The 25,522-nt window shown below is 42.2% G+C and overlaps 1 protein-coding gene across 1 annotated transcript in view; it reads left to right on the plus strand.

Moving 5' to 3' along the window:
• The window catches only part of ccdc85ca (coiled-coil domain containing 85C, a), a 65,464-nt gene that overhangs the window by 24,749 nt on the left and 15,193 nt on the right, over positions 1–25,522 (plus strand). Inside the window, exons 2-3 of the mRNA XM_066675837.1 lie at positions 15,686–15,762; positions 23,512–23,613. Of these exons, the coding sequence (XP_066531934.1) occupies positions 15,686–15,762; positions 23,512–23,613 (179 nt within the window). The remainder of the gene's footprint in view (positions 1–15,685; positions 15,763–23,511; positions 23,614–25,522) is intronic.

A 25,522-nucleotide genomic window follows, 5' to 3' on the forward strand; every position in this document is an offset into this window, starting at 1 on the left:
CACACCACACTCCTCACAGACAGTCACCCGGAGAAAACCCACGCGGACACAGGTAGAACACACCACACTCCTCACAGACAGTCACCCGGAGGAAACCCACGCAGACACAGGGAGAACACACCACACTCCTCACAGACAGTCACTCTGAGGAAACCCACGCAGACACAGGGAGAACACACCACACTCCTCACAGACAGTCACCCGGAGAAACCCACGCGGACACAGGGAGAACACACCACACTCCTCACAGACAGTCACCCGGAGGAAACCCACGCAGACACAGGGAGAACACACCACACTCCTCACAGACAGTCACCCGGAGAAACCCACGCAGACACAGGGAGAACACACCACACTCCTCACAGACAGTCACTCGGAGGAAACCCACGCAGACACAGGGAGAACACACCACACTCCTCACAGACAGTCACCCGGAGAAACCCACGCAGACACAGGGAGAACACACCACACTCCTCACAGACAGTCACCCGGAGAAACCCACGCGGACACAGGGAGAACACACCACACTCCTCACAGACAGTCACCCGGAGCGGGAATTGAACCCACAACCTCCAAGTCCCTGGAGCTGTGTGACTGCGACACTACCTGCTGCACCACCATGTCGCCTTGATTTCAATCAATCAGTCGATTTCACAACCAGCTTTTTTTCAATGAGTGCATCAGCAAGTGTTTATTTTTGACTGCATTTTTGTACACAACCAGGTTTTGCACAGTTCTTAAGTGTCCAGTTTTCTTAGGTGTTTTTGGTGTCTGAGTTGGAGGAAAATGCAAACTGTTATGTTCTACCCACCCACAAAGAGTCATTTCAGACTAATTTTCTGGGCACTACTCTGCTGAGCTGTGTGTGTGTGTGTGTGTGAGAATGCAAATGCCATAATTATTTGCACCGGACATTACCCTGACTTTTTCCTGCAAGCCCTTTGATACAGAGTCTGAGCAGTGTCTGAGTGAGCCCCTGTATGAATAGAGCAGGAAATGTTCTGGAGAATTAACAGTGAGTTCATCCTCTGTCTCCTGCACATGCTGCACAGGTGCTGCCTCCATAGCCTAAGCACATTAAACATTTCCTTTAGTGAAAACCCATTCGACACAGAAAATCTCACCTGTATGCTACAAGTGTAGCAGTGCAACTCCAGATATGAGTCTTTGGTCAGAGTTTCACATGTGGTGTGTTTATCGTTCCATGCTGTTTTTTGCATGGTGTCGTGACCGGATGCTCTCGTATTTGATGTTAAAATTCTCTCTCTTTTTTGTCCTTACTCAAAAAAACCATGTGAGAAGATTGTGTGTGTAAGCTGGATCCCATAGACGTCTGTCAGTGTTGTGTATGAGTAATGAAGAAGGCTTTGACACGAGGCTCTGCCTGGACATGCCTCCACTGTGCACTTTATGGCCTGCAGTTTCCCTGCTGTCAGTGCTTTTCTCGTCAGCGGTGTTTCTGTAGAACAGGCTCACGGCAATTCTGCAGAAAGACGGGACAGTCTTACACTGCATTTGCACACATCTGGCTCGGCAACAGACATAGACACATCCTCTGTCTTCAGTTTGTCGCATGTGGGTGATAAAGAAGGCATTGGCCCGATGTTCAATTAGAGTTTGTTTACGTTGAAATAATATTTTATTAAGCTATGTTTTATTCTGCAGCATGTTGTAAGTTAACTACTCCTTTTTCTTGTATTTCCCCCTTACAAATGTAGTCATACATTTAGTCAATTCCAGCTGACGGTTACATTGACCTAAATCACACAATGCTACCAAGCTGGAAGAGTGAGACATGCACTAGAGCATATAACCTGTGAAGCCAACCATATCTTCTTTTTGAACCGCTGCTAACACAAGATCACTGGAGCTCAAAATACTTGGAGGAGAATGCTGACTGCCCAGATCTGTCATAGCGGTTAACACCCCAGTAAACTTCCCAGTACGATTCTAGCCAATGAGGGTAATGGTCATTTTACTTAGTCAGCGAGTGAGAGCAGTTCTCTCTTGGACTCCCAGGCCTTAAATGATAGAGGTATAAACAAAATCCCTTTAGCAATCGCTAAAGTAAAGCTTAGGACCCTCTCTGCTTCTCTCCTCTGAGCATTGTTTTGTGGCATAGATGGATGAGAGACTTTTCTCCATTCATGATGTCTGGGTTAATTTTTGTAAAGTCCAGCTTGGCTCAGCCCATCATGCACTGCTCAGTTACACTGGGTAGATCTGACACTAACTATTCAGAATGAATGGGATACACTGCAGTGAGTTGCCACACCAGGCCAGAGTGTATGCTGTGTTAAAGTCACAGCCAGCGACTGAAATCACTGCAGGCCTGAGGCTGTCTGAGCTGCACCTTCACCTGCTGATCTGGTGCAATCTGAACCAACACTGCTCCTGGACTTCCTGCCGCTCTTACTTTCTACTCAGAGTCGTTTTACAGGAAGCAGACGAGCTAATGCCTCTCACTGTCTTTGTAACAGGGATAATGAGGGAGGCATGGCTACAGTGTACTGATCTGTTCTTTCATTAATACAGCTATATTATTTATAGTTGTACTTGGGGTTATTACATATCGTATCATTTCGCAAAACTACCGTCATAATTTTTAAAACTAAAATCAATATTGTGATATTAGCGATATTCTTATTTAGTGATATGACTTGTTTACGTAATAACGTCATGCAGTTACCCATAATATGGCATACATCCTTTACATGAGTCATTTAGGCAGAGTGAAGTACAGTGGAAAGTGGCTCTGAGGTGGAGGAATTTGCTCCAAAACAGGGGAGTGTCTTCAGCCGTGTGGAGGTGGCTTGGTTACAAAATATCAGATGTAAAATAAACAAAGGTACTATGCTAGAAATGAATGAAGCCTTTAGTATTCATTCATTCATTCATTCATTCATTACCTGTAACCCTTATCCAGTTCAGTGCTGTGATGGGTCCAGAGCCTACCTGGAATCATTGGGGGCAAGGCGGGAATACACCCTGGAGGGGGCGCCAGTCCTTCACAGGGCAACACACACACACTCCCATCTACGGACACTTTTGAGTCACCAATCCACCTACCAATGTGTGTTATTTGTTTTGGACTGTGGGAGGAAACGGGAGCACCCGGAGGAAACCCATGCAGACACAGGGAGAACACACCACACTCCTCACAGACAGTCACCCGGAGGAAACCCACGCAGACACAGGGAGAACACACCACACTCCTCACAGACAGTCACCCGGAGGAAACCCACACAGACACAGGGAGAACACACCACACTCCTCAAAGACAGTCACTCGGAGGAAACCCACACAGACACAGGGAGAACACACCACACTCCTCACAGACAGTCACCCAGAGGAAACCCACGCAGACACAGGGAGAACACACCACACTCCTATTTGGATGATAAAGACATTTGCGTCTGGAATCTCTTATTTGCTTCTGCTTAATTTCTTTGCTTCTGAGCTTTGGCACACATCTCATGGGTGTGAGGGTCTTAGATGATGTTGTTCACGGTGAATCTCCATTGCTCATCTGAGTTTGGACTGACAGGTGCTCTGAAATCTGATAATGTTAACTTGTCAACTGGATATATAATCTAATATAATCTGTATCAAATTATCACTGTTCTGCCATGCTGATCATATATTGTTGTATTGTTGTTTGCTCGGTTTCAGATAAGGTTCATTGAATATGTCAGTCCAAACTAAGTTGGTCGAAGGAGATTTAAGGTGAAAGCCTTCTTCTTAGACCCTTCCATCACTTAAAGGGAGCAATTACGATTGTGGGGAACTGCAGTTCTGTCTGCTTTGTTTACATTCGGAAGCTGTGTTTTTTTTAAGATGGAATGGTATGTCTGAGGAGATAAACAATTGTTGTTTGTGTGTGGCTAAAGTTACACTTTTCTGTAAGCATTTATTTACTGTTTGAATTACCACAGAATCTTGTTTGTAAATCAAGATGTTTTGGTTTGTAGCTTGCAATTTTCAGTCTCCCGAATCTACAGGGTGGGCCATTTATATGGAAACACCTTAATAAAATGGGAATGGTTGGTGATATTAACTTCCTGTTTGTGGGAGGGGGGAAACTTTTCAAGATGGGTGGTGACCATGGCGGCCATTTTGATGTCAGCCATTTTTGATCCAACATTTGCTTTTTAAATGGGAAGAGGGTCATGTGACACATCAAACTTACGGGGAATTTCACAAGAAAAACAATGGTGTGCTTGGTTTTAACGTAACTTTATTCCATTGTGTTGGATTGCCAATGCAACCCTCTTCTCTCACTCTTCACACACTGATAGCGCTAGCACAGGCTTCCAGTATCCGTAGTTTCATTCCCATTTTATTAAGGTGTATCCATATAAATGGCCCACCCTGTAGAGTGGGTTCCTACTTAAATAATCTGAAACAGAAAAAAAAATTATTAGAAGCACATACAATTATATTTTAAATATATATTTGATTCTTATCCCTATTTACCCTAGTAATACACCTCACCTCTAGTGTGGTATTATGTTTTTTACAGTATCACCTGAAGGTTGGTATATTATTCAGGTTTGGCCATGAAGAAGATTGTCCATAACTTGATTATTTTAAGAAATCACTGACTGTTTTGAGTTAAATTGCAGTTCATTTACAGTTTTCTTTCTTTTTTTTTCTGTGCTGTTCCTTCAGAGTTTAAATACAGCACAAGGACCCTACCCTGCATCATTCAAAAAGCAATCTAGACGCATCTTACAACCTCAGTGTGAATGGGTGGGACTAACCGGCTCTAGGCGCTGTAGGTAGACATTCCTGTATCTAGATAGATCAGTTGTTGTGACATCAGAGTTTTTCAACTTAATCTTCACACATAGACAGTATGGACTGAGTATTTTTTTCAAGCTAAAGTAAGGTGTATTTCCTTTTCCAAGATGTGGGCTGCTTAAATCAATATCTATGTTATATATTGCTCATAGATAAAACGTCCAAATATATGATGTAAATAAATAATATGTTGTGAAACTGTCCCATTCACTGACATGTGAAACCTGAGCTTGAAGGAAATGTCTTCTAGATGTACAGGCGACCCTTTCATAGCTGAGTGGTCAGAGGAGTGAGTAAGCGTTGAGGAAATGGAAATGAAGTTTCACTTTTTGACAGAGGGTAAAAAAAAAAAAAAAGTGATTTAGATTTTGTGTGGCGTCAGATAGCATCGATTCACAGCACTTTATCTGGGTGAAGACAGGCCAGGAACAACAGCGTCTACACCAACTTTGACAATCATAAATTACTCCCAGAACCACAGAGCAGCTCTTATTGCAATATGTTTGACAAGTAAGCAGCATATTTAAATATATGGGTTTGCTGTTTTTTTGGTAAAGTAGTATAAAATACGTTTTTTGGCCAATTTAAAATGAAATACGACAGTCTCCTCTCCTTCTCTTACAGTATTTGATCATTACGTACCACAGTCGTGAGTTGCTACAGAGGGTCAGTGCCATAGTGCTGTGTCCACTGTATGTAACCCACCCACAACCGAAAGTCCTGTAGCTTCAGGTTTCATGGGGAAATGCTTAACACCGGAGAAAGGACCCACAGGGCTCTGCAACAATACAGCACTGTTTGGCCAGGCCCTCTTTCACATCTTGGAGTAATTTAAATCGTTCCTGGGCCTCTGTCATACCAAAGCTTATTTCCCCGTGCTGGTCGGAGAAGAGTCGATGGCTGGGGTGCGCTTTTGTTTTTGTTAGAATATAACTTTACATATGATCTCAGTGGTGGGTTGGCTGGCGGCACTAACGAGAGTTTTATTGATTCCATAACTGAGCCTTTCAGTGCAAAGGTCATGATTTTATTTTAAATTCTTAAAAGTTGGGGATTGTTTTGATGTTTCTATTATAACATCAAAGTGTTCAAGTTCATAACTAGTTGCATATGAGAGATGCGTTTAGCAGGTTTGAATATGCGTATCTTTTCTGATTGCCAGGATGAGACATGACATCACAATAAACATTCATTCATTCATTATCTGTAAGCGCTTATCAAGTTCAGGGTCGCGGTGGGTCCAGAGCCTACCTGGAATCATTGGGCGCAAGGCAGGAACACACCCTGGAGGGGGCGCCAGTCCTTCTCAGGGCAACACTCACACTCACACATTTACTCACACACTCACACCTACGGACACTTTCGAGTCACCAATCCACCTACCAACGTGTGTTTTTGGACTGTGGGAGGAAACCGGAGCACCCGGAGGAAACCCACACAGACACAGGGAGAACACACCACACTCCTCACAGACAGTCACCCGGAGGAAACCCACGCGGACACAGGGAGAACACACCACACTCCTCACAGACAGTCACCCGGAGGAAACCCACGCGGACACAGGGAGAACACACCACACTCCTCACAGACAGTCACCCGGAGCGGGAATCGAACCCACAACCTCCAGGTCCTTGGAGCTGTGTGACTGCGACACCTACTTGCTGCGCCACCCTGCTGCTCCACAATAAACATAGTAAAATAATTTTTAATAGAGGGGTTTCGATACGATACGAGCTGTGAATCGAATACATTAAGATTTTATACAAAAAAAAAAAAAAACATTCGTTTGTCAGCCCGCGTTAATGAGTTGCAGAGCAGGATATAGTTCTGAGGCATGCTGTAGTTTCATGCAGCATATAGTGGCACGTGTGTAATAGGAATGCTGTTACTATGACGACGTGGGAGAAGAGTTTAGAGCTACTGGGGAATCAACACCATGCTATTGTTATGGTTAGCCTGTTGGACGATTAGCTGGATGTGAAATGGCTAGCGGAGAGAGCAAGACTGGGCTGGAACTAGTGTATCGTATCGTGGAGCAAAAACACTAATGTGTATTGTATTATGATATTGTATAATTTGTGTATCGTTGTACCCCTACTTTCTATGTAAATCCATGTAGCATAAGACAGTCTGGTCTGACCACAGCTTACGAGTTCATAGAAAATAGAATTCATTATAATCCTTCTGTTTATCCCCTGAGATGTAATATCTGCTGTATTACGTTACACAGAGGTGACATAACCATAGTATGTCCAGTGGTCAAAGTCAGTAGTACAGTAATCTTGCAGCTCAGCCATTTCAATACCTTGCAATGATTCTGAGAACAGTGGCTTTCTCCTGATTGTTCTAGCCTCTGGCTCGATCTGAGTCCCGCCTGATTACAAGTACCACTCTCAGCCAGCTACTATTTTAATTCGCTCACTCGCGGCTTCTTGGAGAGGCCCTTTGCTCTCAGCCTAGACCCAACAAATGATCAGCGGAAAGCAATACAAACAGAGAGCTGTAAGTGGGTCACAGCTCTGATACAATGAGATGAGACAGAGAGACACATCCTCCAAGGCCAACCCACGTCCCCCTGTCGCTCCAATTAAGTCAAGCCCACTCAGCCGCAAGAGCAGCAGCGCTTGACTTAGTATAAGTGATGCCATGGCCGTGAATGCTTTACGGTGTTTTATTTAAGTATTGAAGTTTTTTTTACACAAGCCTCCACATAAACACAACTCTCATCCAAGATACGGCTGGTGTCTGAATTTTGCTTCTTTAATATTTCACTGGAGTTGTGAGGCAAACTCAGCTAAGACATAGTGGAAACTGTTGATATTATGTAACCTGCATGCCTAGAAACAATAATCAGTCACCAACAATGAGCAAACACGTTATTTATTATTGTTATTTTATTTCTATAAAATGCAGTCAATGAGAAAAAGAGTCAAATGTCTTTGTTGTCCCTTAAAGAACCAGCTCCTGCTCCATAGAGTGGGCCCCCCCACATGAGAGCGGCCATATTTCGGATAGGTTTGGTAAACAAATCTCTGATACAGCCAGGCTGCTAGGTGTCAGTATAGTGAGTGTTTCAGAACATGAACAAGTATTATTGGAGAAAACTGTCCACACTGTAAAAACTTTCTTGTAAAGTTTACAGTAAAATACTGGCAGCAGAGTTCCCAGCCATTTACCGTGTTTTTACAGGAACACTACTGTATTTCAAATTTACAGCATATTACTGTAATTGAATAATACAATAATTTACTGTAAATACTGCGATTTACAATAAAATACTGGCAGCAGAGTTCCCAGCCATTTACTGTATTTTTACAGGAACACGACTGTATTTCAAATTTACAGCATATTACTGTAATTGAATAATACAATAATTTACTGTAAATACTGCGATTTACATTAAAATACTGGCAGCAGAGTTCCCAGCCATTTACTGTATTTTTACAGGAACACTACTGTATTTCAAATTTACAGTATATTACTGTAATTGAATAATACAATAATTTACTGTAAATACTGCGATTTACAGTAAAATACTGGCAGCAGAGTTCCCAGCCATTTACCGTATTTTTACAGGAACACTACTGTATTTCAAATTTACAGCATATTACTGTAATTGAGTAATACAATAATTTACTGTAAATACTGTGATTTACAATAAAACTGTAGCAGACTTGCTGTAAATGTACAGCAATTTTTACAGTGCACACTTCTAAAACTCTGTAACAATTTGTTGTCTATAAAAATGGACACATATTGCCTTCAAAATGGCTGCCGCCGATTGTAGCTATGCGAATGCAACAGTATGAAACAGTGTGTCGGAAATAACAAAAATCTGTTGGAGATTAGTTAATAACGTGATATGATTTGAGTCAAGCCTGTTGTGGTGTTTGTCATGCATCTATTTATTTATTTATTTATTTATTTATGGGCTGGTCAGTCACTTTAAGCTAGATTAGTGGGGTTTTCCAGTCTCATGATTTCAGATACGTAAGAAATAGTGCAGCACGTTTTGTATGGAATGTTGCAAACTGTTAAAGCTAGAACAAGGGGTGTGTAGGTTGATGTTTTTTTGTTTGAAGTAAATGCCACTGTCACTAAAGCAGTGTGTTTATAAAAGAAGGGAATGCATTCTTATCATTTAATGAGGCCTAAGAGAGGGCTTTGAACTGAAAGGTTGTTGGTTCGATTCCCACGACCAGCAGGAAAATTAGGGGCGGTGGGAGTGAAGGAACAGTGCTCTTGAGCTAGGCACCGAACCCACAACTGCTCCCCGGGTGCCTGGGATGAATGCCCACGGCTCTGGGTGTGTGCCCCTAGTGCAGTAGTGGAGAGGTGTGTGTGGGTGTGTGTGTGTTCACTGCCACAGATGGAATACAATGAGAAATAATTGCGCATAAAATAAAGTGTTGTCGATTGTGATTGTGACCAACCCTGACAGTGTAAATGCCAGCTACTTTTCAAACGATGAAGGTGAGGATGAAGATGGAGGTAACTGAGTAGAGCTTAGCACTGCAGAGTTTCATTGAGAGAGGGTGGGGCTCAGGACTCCCTCCCCTCCCTCCCTTCTGTATATGTGAGGTGTTTGTCTGTGTATACTGATACTCTGGGCTTAAAGGAAGTGGTTCCTCAGGTAATCCTCTCAGTTTCCCATTGCTAACAATAGATCAACTCACTTTGAAGTCAGTGTTCTGTGACTTAGTCTGAGGAATCAAGCCAGATATTCGGTGCATGTCCAAAAGTTTGTAGATGAAGGAGAGTAAAGACGTACCTGTTGGTGACACAGATGTTCAAGTGCACACTGGCTGGTATAATTTCCAACCAGAAGAAAAGACACATAAAATTACCTTGACTGAGCCACCTTTTACTAAGCCACAGGGTCTAATACCGGTTCTGGACTAGACAGATTTAAAGCAATGGACTGTGGAGCAGTGAAACTGTGCCCAGACGTGCATTAAACATAGTTTTGAGCTAAATTGCAGTGTGATACATCACCAGTCTTAGGTTTGAGCTAAGTCTGGGTCTGGGAAACTAGTCCATAGTCAGCTTCCTGGACAGGGATTAAACCTAGCCCTGGACCACATTTATATTCCATTGAGATTGGAGTGTTGTTCAGGACAAATCTTAATCTCATATCATACATCTGGGGGATTCCACTCTTCTTTCTGAAGGGACACCCAACACAACCCCCACAAAACTGGATTAAAATATATAAATAAAAGAACGGCTTCTGCAGCTTCTACTGCATTGCAGCTCTGCAGAGATGGAAGACTCCAGTGATAAATGTAGGAAGGGTAGGCGTTCCCATCTCTCTCTCTCTCTCTCTCTCTCGCTCTTTCTTTCTCTCTCTCTCTCGCTCTCTCTCTCTCTTGCGCTCTCTCTCTCGCTATCCCTCTCTCTCTCTTTCTTGCTCTTTCTCTCTCTCTTTCTCGCTTTCTTGCTCTTTCTCTTGTTCTATCTCTCGCTTTCTCTCTCATTCTCATTCTCTCTCTCTCTCTCTTGTGCTCTCTCTCTCTCTATCTCTCTCACTCTCGCTCTCTCTCTCTCTCTCGCTCTCTCTCTCTCTCTCTCTCTTGCTCTCTCTCTCTCTCTTGCTCTCTCTCTCTCTCTCTCTCTCTCTCTCTCTCACTCTCTCTGAATTCTCAGTCTTATCTCCATTGACTTTATGAATGTTAATTGTAACTAACTGTTGCAAATATAATCACATTCTTAATGATCTATGAGAGCATCATCTGAAATATCTGTTTAGAGCCGTGATTCCTCAGGAAGTCCTATTTATTTTTTTGTTATTTTATGTTTGCCTCATCACATCGGATTGGGGTACATTTTAAAACTAACTGAAAGAAGTCCTGCTCCTGCGTTTTGAAACTATGAGCAGTGAAAATACTCCCAGTTCCCATTTTGGATGCCAGTGATTAGAGAAAAGGCAACTAGCTCACACACCGTGGAAAAATCAGCTTTTGCTTTACAGATGTTACAGACATTACAAGCTTTTATTTTCAGCTCTAAAATATTTTCATGCATGGACTTGAACATTCAAACTACTTCTGAAAACTGTCCTCACTGGGACAGGTCTTGGCTTGGCTTAACCCAAAAAAAAAAAAAAAAAAATAATAATAATTGATTTGTTCTCATTCAGCCATGAGAACATTTGTGAGGTCCTGTACTAAGCAGAGCTCCATCAGTCCAGAGACTACAGTTCCAATGCTCCACAGCACACTTTATCCCATGCTTGTCTGATGTGCAGCTGCTCCAGTGTGTCCTGTAATTATGCGTAGGCTTTTCTCTTGAGGCAGGGAGTATGTGCACGTTGCTAGTACATCCTCAGTGGGAACAGGTTAAAGGAGATGAATTCAAAAATTATAAGAGGTTTGAGTGACACTCAGTACAAAAAATTTGGCAGAGGACTTATTTACATATTTTAGCCTTTATTTCATTAAATTATTAAATACTAATGATATGATAACAGTTAACAAATGATACATTCCTCTCTCTCTCTCTCTCTCTCTCTCTCTGTCTATAAGTTAGATTTTCATTTTATTCTCTAATTGACCAATTAAAGTACTAGTTGGTTTCTAGTCTACATTGTTACACCTACATCTCTCTCTCTCTTTCTTTCTCTCTTTTTCTCTCCTCTCTCTTTCTCTCTTCTCTCTCTCTCTTTCTCATTCTCTATTTCTCTCTCTCTTTCTATCTTTTTCTCATTCTCTATTTCTCTCTCTCTTTCTATCTTTTTCTCATTCTCTATTTCTCTCTCTCTCTCTTTTTCTTTCTTTCTCTCTTTCTCATTCTCTATTTCTCTCTCTCTTTTTCTTTCTCTCTCTCTCTCTCTCTCTTTCTCATTCTCTATTTCTCTCTTTCTATCTCTCTTTCTCTCTCTCCTCTATTTCTCTCTTTCTATCTCTCTTTCTCTCTCTCTCTCTTTCTTTCTCTCTCTCTCTCTCTCCTTCTCTCTCTCTCTCTTTCTTTTTCTCTCTCTATTTCTTTCTCTCTCTCCCTCTCTTTATCTCTCTCTCTTTCTCATTCTCTATTTCTCTCTCTCCTCTCTGTCTCTCTCTCTTTCTTTTTCTCTCTCTCCCTCTCTTTCTTCTCTCTCTCTTTCTTTTTCTCTCTCTATTTCTCTCTCTCTCTCTCTCTCTGTCTATAAGTTAGATTTTCATTTTATTCTCTAATTGACCAATTAAAGTACTAGTTGGTTTCTAGTCTACATTGTTACACCTACATCTCTCTCTCTCTTTCTTTCTCTCTTTTTCTCTCCTCTCTCTCTTTCTCTCTTCTCTCTCTCTTTCTCATTCTCTATTTCTCTCTCTCTTTCTATATCTCTCTCCTCTCTCTCATTCTCTATTTCTCTCTCTCTTTCTATCTTTTTCTCATTCTCTATTTCTCTCTCTCTCTCTTTTTCTTTCTTTCTCTCTCTCTTTCTTATTCTCTATTTCTCTCTCTCTTTTTCTTTCTCTCTCTCTCTTTCTCATTCTCTATTTCTCTCTTTCTCTCTCTCCTCTATTTCTCTCTCTCTCTCTCTTTCTTTTTCTCTCTCTATTTCTTTCTCTCTCTCCCTCTTTCTCATTCTCTATTTCTCTCTCTCCTCTCTGTCTCTCTCTTTCTTTTTCTCTCTCTCCCTCTCTTTCTTCTCTCTCTCTTTCTTTTTCTCTCTCTATTTCTCTCTCTCTCTCTCTCTCTTTGATTTGTGGCCTGTCTGCTCGGCCCTCTCTAATCGGCTTGAGTGCTGGCTGTGGGTCAGGTGATCAGATGTACTGTAGTTAGATTAGAGGGTCACAAGGAAGGCAAAGAGGATTAACCAAGAGAAGCCTCTGCCTCCCCTTCCACCCCGCTGCAGTCTTACTACTCAAACATCCCGGCTGTGCGTCTGAAGCACTTCATTTTTAGTCATCGTCCCCCGTCCGTCAAACACCCATGTGCTTTTATACCCACTGAGAAATGTAAAGTGCAGCTTTGTTAGTTATTTCCTGTAACGATGTCGTCCATAAGCTTGTTAGGGACATACACTAGGCAGTACTGACACCTGGTGGTAGGTGAGGATATTGATAATCAATTCAACCCCTGTGACGAGACAATACAAAATGGCGTCAGGGGCCTTGTGTGGTTCTCCGTGGAGAGAATAAAAAGCATGTGACATGCTCGTGTTTTATTGGTGGCAAAGTCAAAAGGGCAAAACTCTTCAAAGTGCAGCGTAGCTCTCCACACCACGGAGTGACTTTAATGGGTTTGTTCCGCTCTGTAAGAATGAGTGAGTGCAGAAACAGGTGTGAAACCCTGCAGGATTCACTCTGTTTTACAGCAGATACAGAGTGAGAGGCACAACTTACTAATCACTGTAATTAGGAATGGAGAGAAAGAGAGAGAGTGTGTGTGAATGAAAGAAATGCTGTGTGTGTGTGTGTGTAATAGAGGGAGAGAGACAGGGAGTGAAAAAAGTGTGTGTAAGAGAGGATCTGAATGAAAGAAAAGTGTGTGTGAGAGAGAATGAATGAAATAAATGGAATGTGTGAGAGATGGAGTGTGAAAAAGATACAGTGAGTGTGAGAGAAGAAGGGATGGAGTGTGAAGGCAAGGCTGACAAAGAGAGGAAGACAGAGTGTGAATACAACACAGAGTTAGAGGGGTGGGGTGGTGAAGTGTAGATGACCTGGATGAGCCATGAGTCACGCTGCTGTCTCCCGCATCATTCTTTATTATTTAAATTAAAAATATATGTGCTTTCATTACAGTATCCAGGTAGGTACTCATTCTAGTTTCTGAGGAGGCTGGTCTTTATGCTGTGAGTGGGTTAAGAGGGGGCTTTATAAAGGGAGTGAGCGTGTAATGTGGTGTGAAAAGCTCTGTCTCTGTCTGTTGTTGTTGCCTGTGGATTCTTCATTACTTCCAGAGCGCAAGGTCAGGGCATCTATGCAGAGAATGCAGCTCAGAACACATGGCTAGACTCATCCACACCCATCACGCACCACTCCTCCACACAGTCGCTTCACCGTTTTGTAGGCTAGGGCTTTACAGTGGTGGTCTACATTTTGTTTAAAAGGCCTGCTGCTCTTTATTATGTGTGAAAATTGCTTTTTGTGAAATTACACAAAATAGCTTTGAATAAATTGTTTTCTCTGTGGATTTTTTTTTTATTAAATATGATTTTCATCATTTTATTATTGTCATGTTATTAGCACGGTGGCACAGCAGGTTAGTGTCGCAGTCACACAGCTCCAGGGGCCTGGAGGTTGTGGGTTCGATTCCCGCTCCGGGTGACTGTCTGTGAGGAGTGTGGTGTGTTCTCTCTGTGTCTGCGTGGGTTTCCTCCGGGTGACTGTCTGTGAGGAGTGTGGTGTGTTCTCCCTGTGTCTGCGTGGGTTTCCTCCGGGTGACTGTCTGTGAGGAGTGTGGTGTGTTCTCCCTGTGTCTGCGTGGGTTTCCACCGGGTGACTGTCTGTGAGGAGTGTGGTGTGTTCTCTCTGTGTCTGCGTGGGTGTCCTCCGGGTGACTGTCTGTGAGGAGTGTGGTGTGTTCTCTCTGTGTCTGCGTGGGTTTCCTCCGGGTGACTGTCTGTGAGGAGTGTAGTGTGTTCTCCCTGTGTCTGCGTGGGTTTCCTCCGGGTGCTCCGGTTTCCTCCCACAGTCCAAAAACACACGTTGGTAGGTGGATTGGCGACTCAAAAGTGTCCGTAGGTGTGAATGTGTGTGTCTGTGTTGCCCTGTGAAGGACTGGCGCCCCCTCCAGGGTGTATTCCCGCCTTGCGCCCAATGATTCCAGGTAGGCTCTGGACCCACCGCGACCCTGAACTGGATAAGGGTTACAGATAATGAATGAATGAATATTTTTGCCATTTTAGTCTCAGTTTAGACTCAATCCACATCCAGGAAACTGACAGGAAATAGTTGTTAAATCTATGTGAATAAAATTAGATTTATTTAATAAACTCAAAATATCAGCAACTGCCAAGATAAGAAGTATTTTAAAGAAAGTAAAACTATTCTAAAATGCTGATAAATGTGCCAATTGTTGGTAAAAAATCTAATAATTTTATGTATAATAATATTAATAAATCTACATTTTAAGACAAACAGGTTTGAGACCTTTTATTTTTTGCACAGTTTCCATAGTTTCTTTTGAACCACCGCATTCCAAACGTATAAAAACCTGGTATTGTTCAGTTCTGACGTCCATGGCTGTAATCAGAGAGCACTAGAATGGTTATAAAAGCTCTTTCCACAAAAGAGATTGAGTTTATTGTTTTATTATCTGTATTAGTGCAAGCTTTTCTGCCATTGTCTGCATTTGGGCTTTAGCTGAACATATCTTGTGCTCAGGAATTCTTGCGCTTTGACAGGTGCAGTGCATTCTGGGACATGGTATTGTGCATCAGTGCCTAAACAGAAAACGGTGCAATTTCAGGATTACTGAGATATACAGACCACCAAATAAGCAGCAGCACAATACAACTGTTTATTAACAGCGGGGATTATGTTGGGAAAGAGATGCTAATCTTTGAAATATGTTCCTCTTGAGAAGGCTGTAGGGTGTTATTTAGAGACTCTAAGAGCCGTGTTTGTTGTACAAACAGTTGCATGCTGTTCCAACATCTCCAGCCAATGGGAAGAGGGCAGGAGTATGTTTTAAAGGCCCGCATCCTCCATTGTTCCTGTATTTTCCTGAATTCCACTTGCCGTGTTTATGTTGTTACGTCATGGGCCAAAAATGTCATCATTCAATTTCCACGAATATGTTCCGACTCCTCTTTTAGCCTGTTGTTCTATGTTCTGTTTGGTTTCTCGGGCCATGAATCAGCTCGGGCCGAAACTCAGGGGACATTGATGTAGAAGCTTTAATTGCGGCTCGTCTTATTGAATGATCATTTGCTTTGTTTCTATGTTCACAGACTCGTCAAATTATGTCCGTCAGCTGGAGGCAAAAGTCCGGATTTTTGAGGACGACAACAAGCAGGTGTTATCACAGGTGAGAGACATGGATCTATATATATATATATATATATATTATATACACACAGTAAGTCCACACCTCTGTCCACACACCTGCCACTTCTTACAGTTTGAACTTACCTGGAAAGCCACGTCGTTTGGTTTGTGACATCAGAAACGCTGTCTGTCTGAATCCACTCATTTAAGTCTTTGAAAGACTACAGTTTCAAAGTGTGGAAAACAAGCCCAGCCATGGCATTGACTGCTTATTTAGCTTGTGATACATCCTCTAGCATATAAACAACACCACACACACATTTTAACAAGGTTAAACACTTGTTTTTCACTGGAGGGTTTTTAAAAAATGTTGGTAATGACTCAGTGACAACATGAATCACTACCACACAACTCAGCATTAAACTAACACACTAACTAATGTTGAAAATGGACTTAACAGTGCTCAGTCCAGTCACAGAGACCTTTACTGGAAAATGGAGTATCGTTTCTCTTTAAAGCTCTCTGTATTAAAGGCTAAGCACTTAATGGACCTCTATGAATATTCCACATTATTGTAGTGACTGACAGATATAAGTATGAATTAAAATGAAAATAGCTGCTTAATTTGCTTTAAAACTGACAATTTTATTAAATTGACGGAAATTCTTGAACGCGACCGTGACGTCACTGGTGGACAACAGCTGAACAACGCCGCGGTAAAACACCGTTATGACTGACTGTTATGACAGTATCTAGCTAAATAACCAACATTATTCATGACAATAGCCTAGCAATAAGCTAAACTCAAATGTAGAGGTACCGTTATTCTTGTAAATGTGATCGAAGTCGAACTCGAATTCCTCCGACACTATAAACCTCCGTAATGCAGCTACGTAGCCGAGTATAATCTGAGCACCGAGTTTAGCGAGTCAAGCTAACGTTAACTAACACCAACTAAAACAGGCGAAGTGAGTGTCCTTACCCTGTTTACCTCCATGCTACAGAGGCTCTTGAACACCTTTCGTTGGTGTCCTTACATGCCCATATTGTTGGAAAAGCGCCAGTGAAATGAGCTACAGATAACGGAGTGAGCGGATGGTCCTTTCCAAAGTGCCCGTTTAAAGTGGACAAATTTAGTCCATTTTCTGGATATTTTGGGATCTTTGGGCCGTTTGTTCACAGATGTTCACACTGTACATTGAATGATTGCAGCCAAAAACAACACACCTTTTCGTCATTTTACATTAAATTAAGTGCAGCTTCTAGAGTTGTTGTCCACCGTCTACGTCACAGGCAAGACGCCTATTAGAGTTTCCCAACACCGTTGGGGGGGGGGGGGGGGGGGGGACAAATGGTCTTTTAAACCTTATTCCTTCAATTAGTAAGAAATAACATGTTTTCTGACTATCAATAAACACAAGTTAGGAACTCAAATTCCACTGTATTTATTTGTTTGACACTTTCATATCGCTGCTGCTTAGCCTTTAAGTTGTGAACAAAAAATATTTGAATTAGTTGAAAGTGTCTTGGTTTCTGACTTAAATTATGTTTGTTTTTCATCTAAATCATAATGTTAATAAAAATCCAAATATCTAATCGTACAGGGGAAAAAAATGCAAGCTCAACTCTTTATTAATGAGTGAAGCCTTGGTCATAACCTTCTCCAGATGCTCCCTGTGTCTGTGGTCTTTTCTGTTCACTGAGGAGGAGGTGTTTTGGCCCAGTGTTTTATACAAAACTGTTTCAGTTTGTGTATCCTTGTCTGAGTTTTTGTTTGAACGGATTCCTCCTGATCACAGCACAGCTTTCAATAGAATCGAGGTCAGCACTGACTTGGCTCTTATTAAATATGTGTTTTCTTCTGTTTGATTTACTCCAGTGTTTTGGATCATTGTTGCATTGTTTGACACTGCCATTCTAAATGTGGACCTAGTTTATTTTTTCCTTCTTCTCTAACCCTTCCCAGCCTTATGACGGTCTACAATATTAATTATGGTGTCTTCTAAAATGTCTTTAGATTTGTAGAAAAACGTCACAACACATCTCAAGTGCGTTACGCATATTTTATACGTTCCAGCAGTTTTCCAGCATTATTCTTTGCATTTGGTGGAAACTAACGTCAAGTAAATTAAAAAGAGCAGCGTAAAATAAGCAGTGTATTTGTACAAGTCAGTATTTTATGTGGATAATACGTGAAGATAACATTAACCTCGTCTATAATAACACTGCGTATTACACTATAATGAAAGCCTATGAGAGATGGCCTTGTTGAAACCACATAAACAACAGAATCTGCCAAAGAACACACTCTCTAAGGCAGATCCTGGTTAAGATATTCATGCTCTATAAAATAAATTAAGCAGAAAGATTTAATATGTTTTGTAACATTTATCAGTGGCATGAGGAGAGAGAGACTTAAAAACGTTACTCCTTCTTTATTTTTATGCAAAGAGGAGAACACCAGCTGAGAGCCGGAGCGTCTGAGTCACGTCTGTTCGGTAAAGCCTTCATCAGTTCCAGGAAAAGGTTAGGAGTGTTCCTGGAGATTGGACGGCGTGGTGTTTGACTAAGACCTAATGAAGAGCAGCCAGTAATAATAATAGGAACCAGAGTGAAATCACAAAGCTGAGGTTCAGCTGTAGCGGTTTTTCCGTTTATGATACAGAGACAGCCATTGCATAATGCATACACACACACACACACACACACACACACACACACGTTTACTTATTACTGCTGCAGCTCTTTCCATGAAGAAGGGTCTAGATGTCTGGATCATGTCGTCTCCCAGACTCAGAGAACTCTATTAAAGAGATAACATCAAGATCAGAGTGTGTGTAGTCTTAGACCAGTGTGTACTCACATCTTCAGCACATGCCACACACACACACACACACACACACACCAACAGACATATAGAGTTTTTTAGCCAGGTGCAGTCTCAGGGTACATCTCACATTCTCAGAGAGTTTTCATGAAGTATGACCCCATACTGTTCCTTAGTCTATGACTATAACTATACAACTATAACTAAGGGCTGGATGCGATGATAGAAAACAGTTTACTTAATGTACTGTGCCCCTTTTTGAGTTAAATTAACCAAGGTATACTTTATAGTTTTTTGCCCCTGAAGGGTTAAAGTCAAGGGAAAGAACAATGGAACTGTTTGGAAAGTCTCGCTCTGCGGTTCCTTGTCTTATGTTTAGGAGCTCGTCTGAGTTAGTGCCGGAGCCCCGTGCTGATGGTCAGATTTCCGGATGTCTAAACACCGGGGATGTGTTTGCTCCGTGTTAGTCCCTCTGCAGTGCTTCAGTCCAGTTCTGTTTCCCGATAGCTGGATTAAACAAGTGGACGTGTCCCGCTGGCTCTCGCTCAATTCATCAACAATCATTCCAGGTCCATTAACAACCAGAATTCATCAATAACAATAGTTCAGATTGCGGATGGAGGAGACTGTTCTTAATGACTGCCGTCTGAAGAGATGTGGAGGGTAATTTATCGACTCGAGTGGCTTCTTCCTGCGCTAATCAAATAGGCAATGAGGCAATAATGAGCCAGACGAGCTGTGACCCTCCCTCAACTTTATCTAAAATGACAGGAGAGTTCATCCAGACGTGAGTTTTCTTTCCATGAACATTTCCTGGGCGTAAAGAGGAGATGACAAAACATTCGACACAAAACATCATTGGATATGTATATTAATGAATATAACTCATTATAAACATCGGTGACACCACCTTGTGGAGAGTTCTAGGCTAAAGATGTGTGAGGAAGTTACAAGCTAGTTGCATGAGGTGTGTCACATATAAAAGAAAAAAAAAATACATTTTCAAAATATCCATTCATTCATTATCTGTAACCCTTATCCAGTTCAGGGTCACGGTGGGTCCAGAGCCTACCTGGAATCATTGGGGATACACACTGGAGGGGGCGCCAGTCCTTCACAGGGCAACATACACACTCACACATTCACTCACACACTCACACCTATGGTCACTTTGGAGTCGCCAATCCACCTACCAACGTGTGTTTTTGGACTGTGGGAGGAAACCGGAGCACAGAAAACCCACGCAGACACAGAGAGAACACACCACACTCCTCACAGACAGTCACCCGGAGGAAACCCACGCAGACACAGAGAGAACACACCACACTCCTCACAGACAGTCACCCGGAGGAAACCCACGCGGACACAGAGAGAACACACCACACTCCTCACAGACAGTCACCCGGAGGAAACCCACGCAGACACAGAGAGAACACACCACACTCCTCACAGACAGTCACCCGGAGGAAACCCACGCAGACACAGAGAGAACACACCACACTCCTCACAGACAGTCACCCGGAGGAAAACCACGTGGACACAGAGAGAACACACCACACTCCTCACAGACAGTCACCCGGAGGAAACCCACGCAGACACAGAGAGAACACACCACACTCCTCACAGACAGTCACCCGGAGGAAACCCACGCAGACACAGAGAGAACACACCACACTCCTCACAGACAGTCACCCAGAGGAAACACACGCAGACACAGAGAGAACACACTACACTCCTCACAGACAGTCACCTGGAGTGGGAATCAAACCCACAACCTCCAGGCTCCTGGAAAAACATATATTTTGCTATTTTTATAATCTATATTATGTGTGAATCCCTTGGAGATCTAAAGTATTATTAAAAAACATTCTTTTCCTTCTCTGTGACCTCTTGTTCTGTGCATAAATTGCCAGTAGATGAAAATGGAAGCATGTTTAAAACATCACAGCAGCGACAAAATATCAATGATGAATTTCATGCTGGTGGTCTATTAGAGAATGGTGCATATTTAGCATGTTCAATGTGGATATGTCCCTCTAGATTCTCTGACATTTGCAAAAAATGCCAGAGGGAAACTGCATAGCCATTTCAGTAGCGTTATGTTGAGGGGTTTCCTTGCTATCAGAGCAGGGCTTACTCTTTTAGCCCATGAGCAGATGCGATGTTCTCTCTTTATGTTCAGAAGGTTTCTTCAGCCATGCAGTGTTAGATAGATGTGATATTAGACGCTGTTATAGTGTCAACAAATCGCTGCCTGAATTTATTTATTTTTTTAACCATGCCTTTTAAGGCTGATGTATGGAAAACAACACTTAGCGGTTTTAGCTGAAGTGTTTAGAATAAACTAACAGAACCAACAAGTAAAAACACATGCTAAAAGCAACTGTTCATTGTGTGGACCACTGCGTTGATTTTTTTTATTTACTGGCAACTAGGAACAATAAAATGTTTATTCACATTTATCAACATTTTCCACTTCATTTGCTGAACTATATGGGCCACAGTAACTTCAACATCACTTTACGGGAGGGGCTAAACTATGGAATCAAATTTGTGCCAAAAAGAATCGCACATTAAAATCATCTCAAACATAAAACTTGCAAAAAAAAATCCTGTTCTGACGTTTGCGCGTGAGCTCTGAGTTCTGCGTGTGCTCTCTCAGTTTTGTGCGCGAGCACTCCGAGTTATGTGCGTCTGATCCCTGAGTTTTGCGAGCAATTTTGGCACAAACCTCTCGCGTGGGCGGGTTTTCTCAGGGGTGCCTTCCCATTGGCTACAACATCCCTGATGTTGTTCACGACTCAACTGCAGCAAGCGTGTGTTATTCGGCTTTGGGACTCCGCGTGTGCCGAGTATCACGCAAATGAACGTTGCTGAATAGCTCTCATAGAATTTCCCCTTTCCTAATATTTAAACATATAGCCATTTTTTGCTTAAACTGCGTACTATTAGAACATTTTACATTTTTTGTCACTTCACCTGTTCTTGTTTATTAACATTAATAATACTTATTATTATAATTATTGCTGATAACGATTTCCTCACAAAATACAAAAATGACAATGGACTTTGCAGAAGTTAAATACAACTTTATTAAATTTGCATTCATTAGGATGGAACAAGGAACATCTCTCACACTCCTACTGCCATTTTTCTCTTTTCTCCGACCTCATGTAACACAAAATGGACACATGAAATTTGTTAAAAACAGAGTAACTCTGATCATCAAATTAAAATTAGAGCATTTAAATCATAACAGCCGTTATGAAATAGGTTCATTACATTAACACACTGGATTCTGAACAGAAACTCAAGCACTCATAAAAATATTGTACATATAAACAGAAATAAATGCTCATTAATTCAGTTATATCCCGAGTAAACACAGACATCACTGTGCATTTACCTCAGATCTGTACGAGAGACAAACAGGTTTGTTTTCACAGTAAACTTTGTTTTTTTTAGACGAAACTACCAATCTACATTGATATCGTCGGACTTTGCAGGTATTTCAGCGTTTTAAAACAGTAAATCACAGAGAGTGTTCGTGTTTATGTAAAATCCCCACTGTCTCTCCACTGCTGAGCTGCAACGTGGAGGACGCATGCGCAGTCCAAAATACCTTGGACACTGAGTTGTCACTTAAAAATTCATTAGCCAATGGGAAGGCACCCCTGAGAAAACCCGCCCACACGAGAGGTTTGTGCCATCACTAGAGTGACCAGCCGTCCTCTTTTACCCGGACATGTCCTCTTTTTTAGACTTAAAAAATGTCCGGGCGGAATTTCACAAACGTCCGGGATTTTGTTTTTCTAGAGCTTACATAGAACTTCGAGAAGTTTCGTTCACAAACTAGTCCCGCCCTCCCCTACTCCGATTGGTTCGCTTGAGTGAGAAGGGGGCGTGGTGAAGTAGCCTAAAATCTTCTGATTGGACGGTCTGACTGTAGAGCTACTGTTATTGGTCGATAACCTTCTCTGTAAACATTTCATTGGTCAGTCTGCACGTCAGTAGTCCTTGTTTACGTCAGACAAAGCTCATGTACCCACCCTCATCTCGAGCAGCTATACCGAAATGTAAATGTAAGTTCTCGGATGAATTAAAAAAGAAATTCCCATGTTTTGTGCAGCAAATAAAGGTGTAAAGGACCTAAAAGCAGCGAGGGGCAAGAGCTCATCAACAACCCCCCCCCCAAAAAAAACCTGCTCGCAAAACTCAGGGATCAGGCACGCAAAATTGAGAGAGCACGCGCACAGAACTCGTGCAGCTCACGCACAGATCTCAAAGCACTCGCGCACAAAACTGAGAGAGCACGCGCAGAACTCAGAGCTCACGCGCCAAAGTCATGGGGCACAAACGTCAGAGCTGGATATTTTGTTTGTAAGTTATAAGTTTATTGTTTGAGATGATTTTTTTTTGTGCGATTCTTTTTGGCACAAATCTGATTCCATACTAAACTGCCTTAGCCTGAATGACATATAAAGATTATCTGCATTGTGGACTCTCTTGTCCTTGTAATGCCTGAGCTATGTTTACATACAATATACAAAGCTTATTAAAATCAGCTCTTTTTCTTTGCTCTGCCAATGCAGCTTCAACTGAAGGCCCAAAAACAGGGAGGTTTTGAATTGGCTTCTCTGAACTGTCCTGGAGTGAGTATGTATGTGTGTATGCCCAGATATGGATTAGCACTCTGTCCTGAGTGAACCCCTCAATGTTCCTGGTTGAGAGCACAGTGTGTTTGTTTGGTTGCCACTTCTCGCCAGTCTGTGTGTGGATTGAATGTTAAATGGCATTCAGTGTTTTGGTGTCTATAAAGGTGCATTTGAAGTGTAGCTATAAACAAAATAAATGAGACTTGTTTTTTATTTATTTATTTATTTATAGTTTTCCCTGTATTTTTTTCCCAGCTGTAATATATTTTAATTTACATAAAAACATACTTCTTTCTGTCCTCCACAGGGAAATGTTGGAGATCTGAAGACACTGAGGAAAGGACTGTCTCTTTATCACTCTGAGTCCCAGCTCTCTTCTCTGGCTAAGTACCAGGATGCATTGCAGAATGTATGTACCCCTGACCTGAGCTTGTTTTCATTTCTATTTAAACCTCAAATTTAAATGGCTCTGTGTAAATGATCAGTTTCAGCTGATGAATGAAAACAAGTGGAATTTGGCTGCCATTATGAGGAAATGTGTGCTGATCCCTCTTCTTCCTGTAGCATTCAAAGCTGTCATTAACCCTCCTGTTATAGACTATATTCTTCTTCCTTAGTGTCAGTTTGACTCCAACAATTAAAATGTCCAGAAACAGAATTTGAATCAAAATAAATCCCAGAATTGATGTAAATTTAAATAAATCAGGTTTGAGCTCTAAACAGAGGGAAGTTTTATGAAAGTCGTGAAATTACATTATAGTGACCTCAATATAGTCCACAGCATCCAAAATAAATATGTGTACAAGGTTGGTATTTACTTTTAGAAAGCTAAAACAGCCTGGAGACTGACCCAAAAAAACACAAAAAAGCACTGCTTCATACAGGCTGTTGAGTAAATATGTATAGGACACTGAAAACATATCACGTTAACCATGTTTAGATTGGTGTTAGATTGACCTCAAGGATGATAGGAGGTCTATCCTGATGGACCAGTAATATAAGGCTGACTCTTGTGGTGGGTTCCCTCAGTAGCAAGAACCTGCAGAATGGGCTTGTTCTAAGGAAGAATGTTCTTCAGAAAATTGCATGGGCGAATTTTTGTCACCTCTGAGAATGTTGGGACTTTCAGGTTGTTCTTGTCGGCAAGTTACCAACTGATGCGTTGTTGAAAATTGGGGTGGGTCAGCAACAACATCCAGCTACTTTATCTGTTGTTGGTGTTTGTGTGGTCTTAAGTATTGGAATGTAGCTTGGGCAGTGGAAGACGAGGTCAAGCGAGAACATGGGGAAGAAAGAACACAGAAGAATGCATGGTTTAAGCGTAGTCCTGAACTATGTAACTTTATGAATTATTGTATATTTTTTCCCACTCAAGATTTATTCATTCATTCATTCATTATCTGTAAGCACTTATCCAGTTCAGGGTCGCGGTGTGTCCAGAGCCTACCTGGAATCATTGGGCACAAGGCGGGAATACACCCTGGAGGGGGCGCCAGTCCTTCACAGTGCAACAAACACACTCACACACTCACACCTATGGACAATTTTGAGTCACCAATCCATCTACCAACGTGTGTTTTTAGAGCGTGGGAGGAAACCGGAGCACCTGGAGGAAACCCACGCAGACACAGGGAGAACACACCACACTCCTCACAGACAGTCACCCAGAGGAAACCCACACAGACACAGAGAGAACACACCACACTCCTCACAGACAGTCACCCGGAGGAAACCCACGCAGACACAGGGAGAACACACCACACTCCTCACAGACAGTCACCCAGAGGAAACCCACACAGACACAGGGAGAACACACCACACTCCTCACAGACAGTCACCCAGAGGAAACCCACACAGACACAGGGAGAACACACCACACTCCTCACAGACAGTCACCCGGAGGAAACCCACACAGACACAGAGAGAACACACCACACTCCTCACAGACAGTCACCCGGAGGAAACCCACACAGACACAGAGAGAACACCCCACACTCCTCACAGACAGTCACCCGGAGGAAACCCACACAGACACAGGGAGAACACACCACACTCCTCACAGACAGTCACCCGGAGCGGGAATCGAACCCACAACCTCCAGACCCCTGGAGCTGTGTGACTGCGACACTAACCTGCTGCACCACCTTAACAGAGAAACACTCCCTTAGTGTTTGGGGAAAACAAGTTGCAGAAGTTCTGAAACAGCCATGAGATCATTAGTGAAGCCAGGTATTAATTGTGGGTGATTAGTTTGCCACTTAATGTGATCCAAAGATTGTTGTATAAACCTCCACATCTCCAGGGAACACCGTTCCACT

This window comes from Hoplias malabaricus, chromosome 1, assembly GCF_029633855.1.
Source record: "Hoplias malabaricus isolate fHopMal1 chromosome 1, fHopMal1.hap1, whole genome shotgun sequence".
Lineage (NCBI taxonomy): Eukaryota > Metazoa > Chordata > Actinopteri > Characiformes > Erythrinidae > Hoplias > Hoplias malabaricus.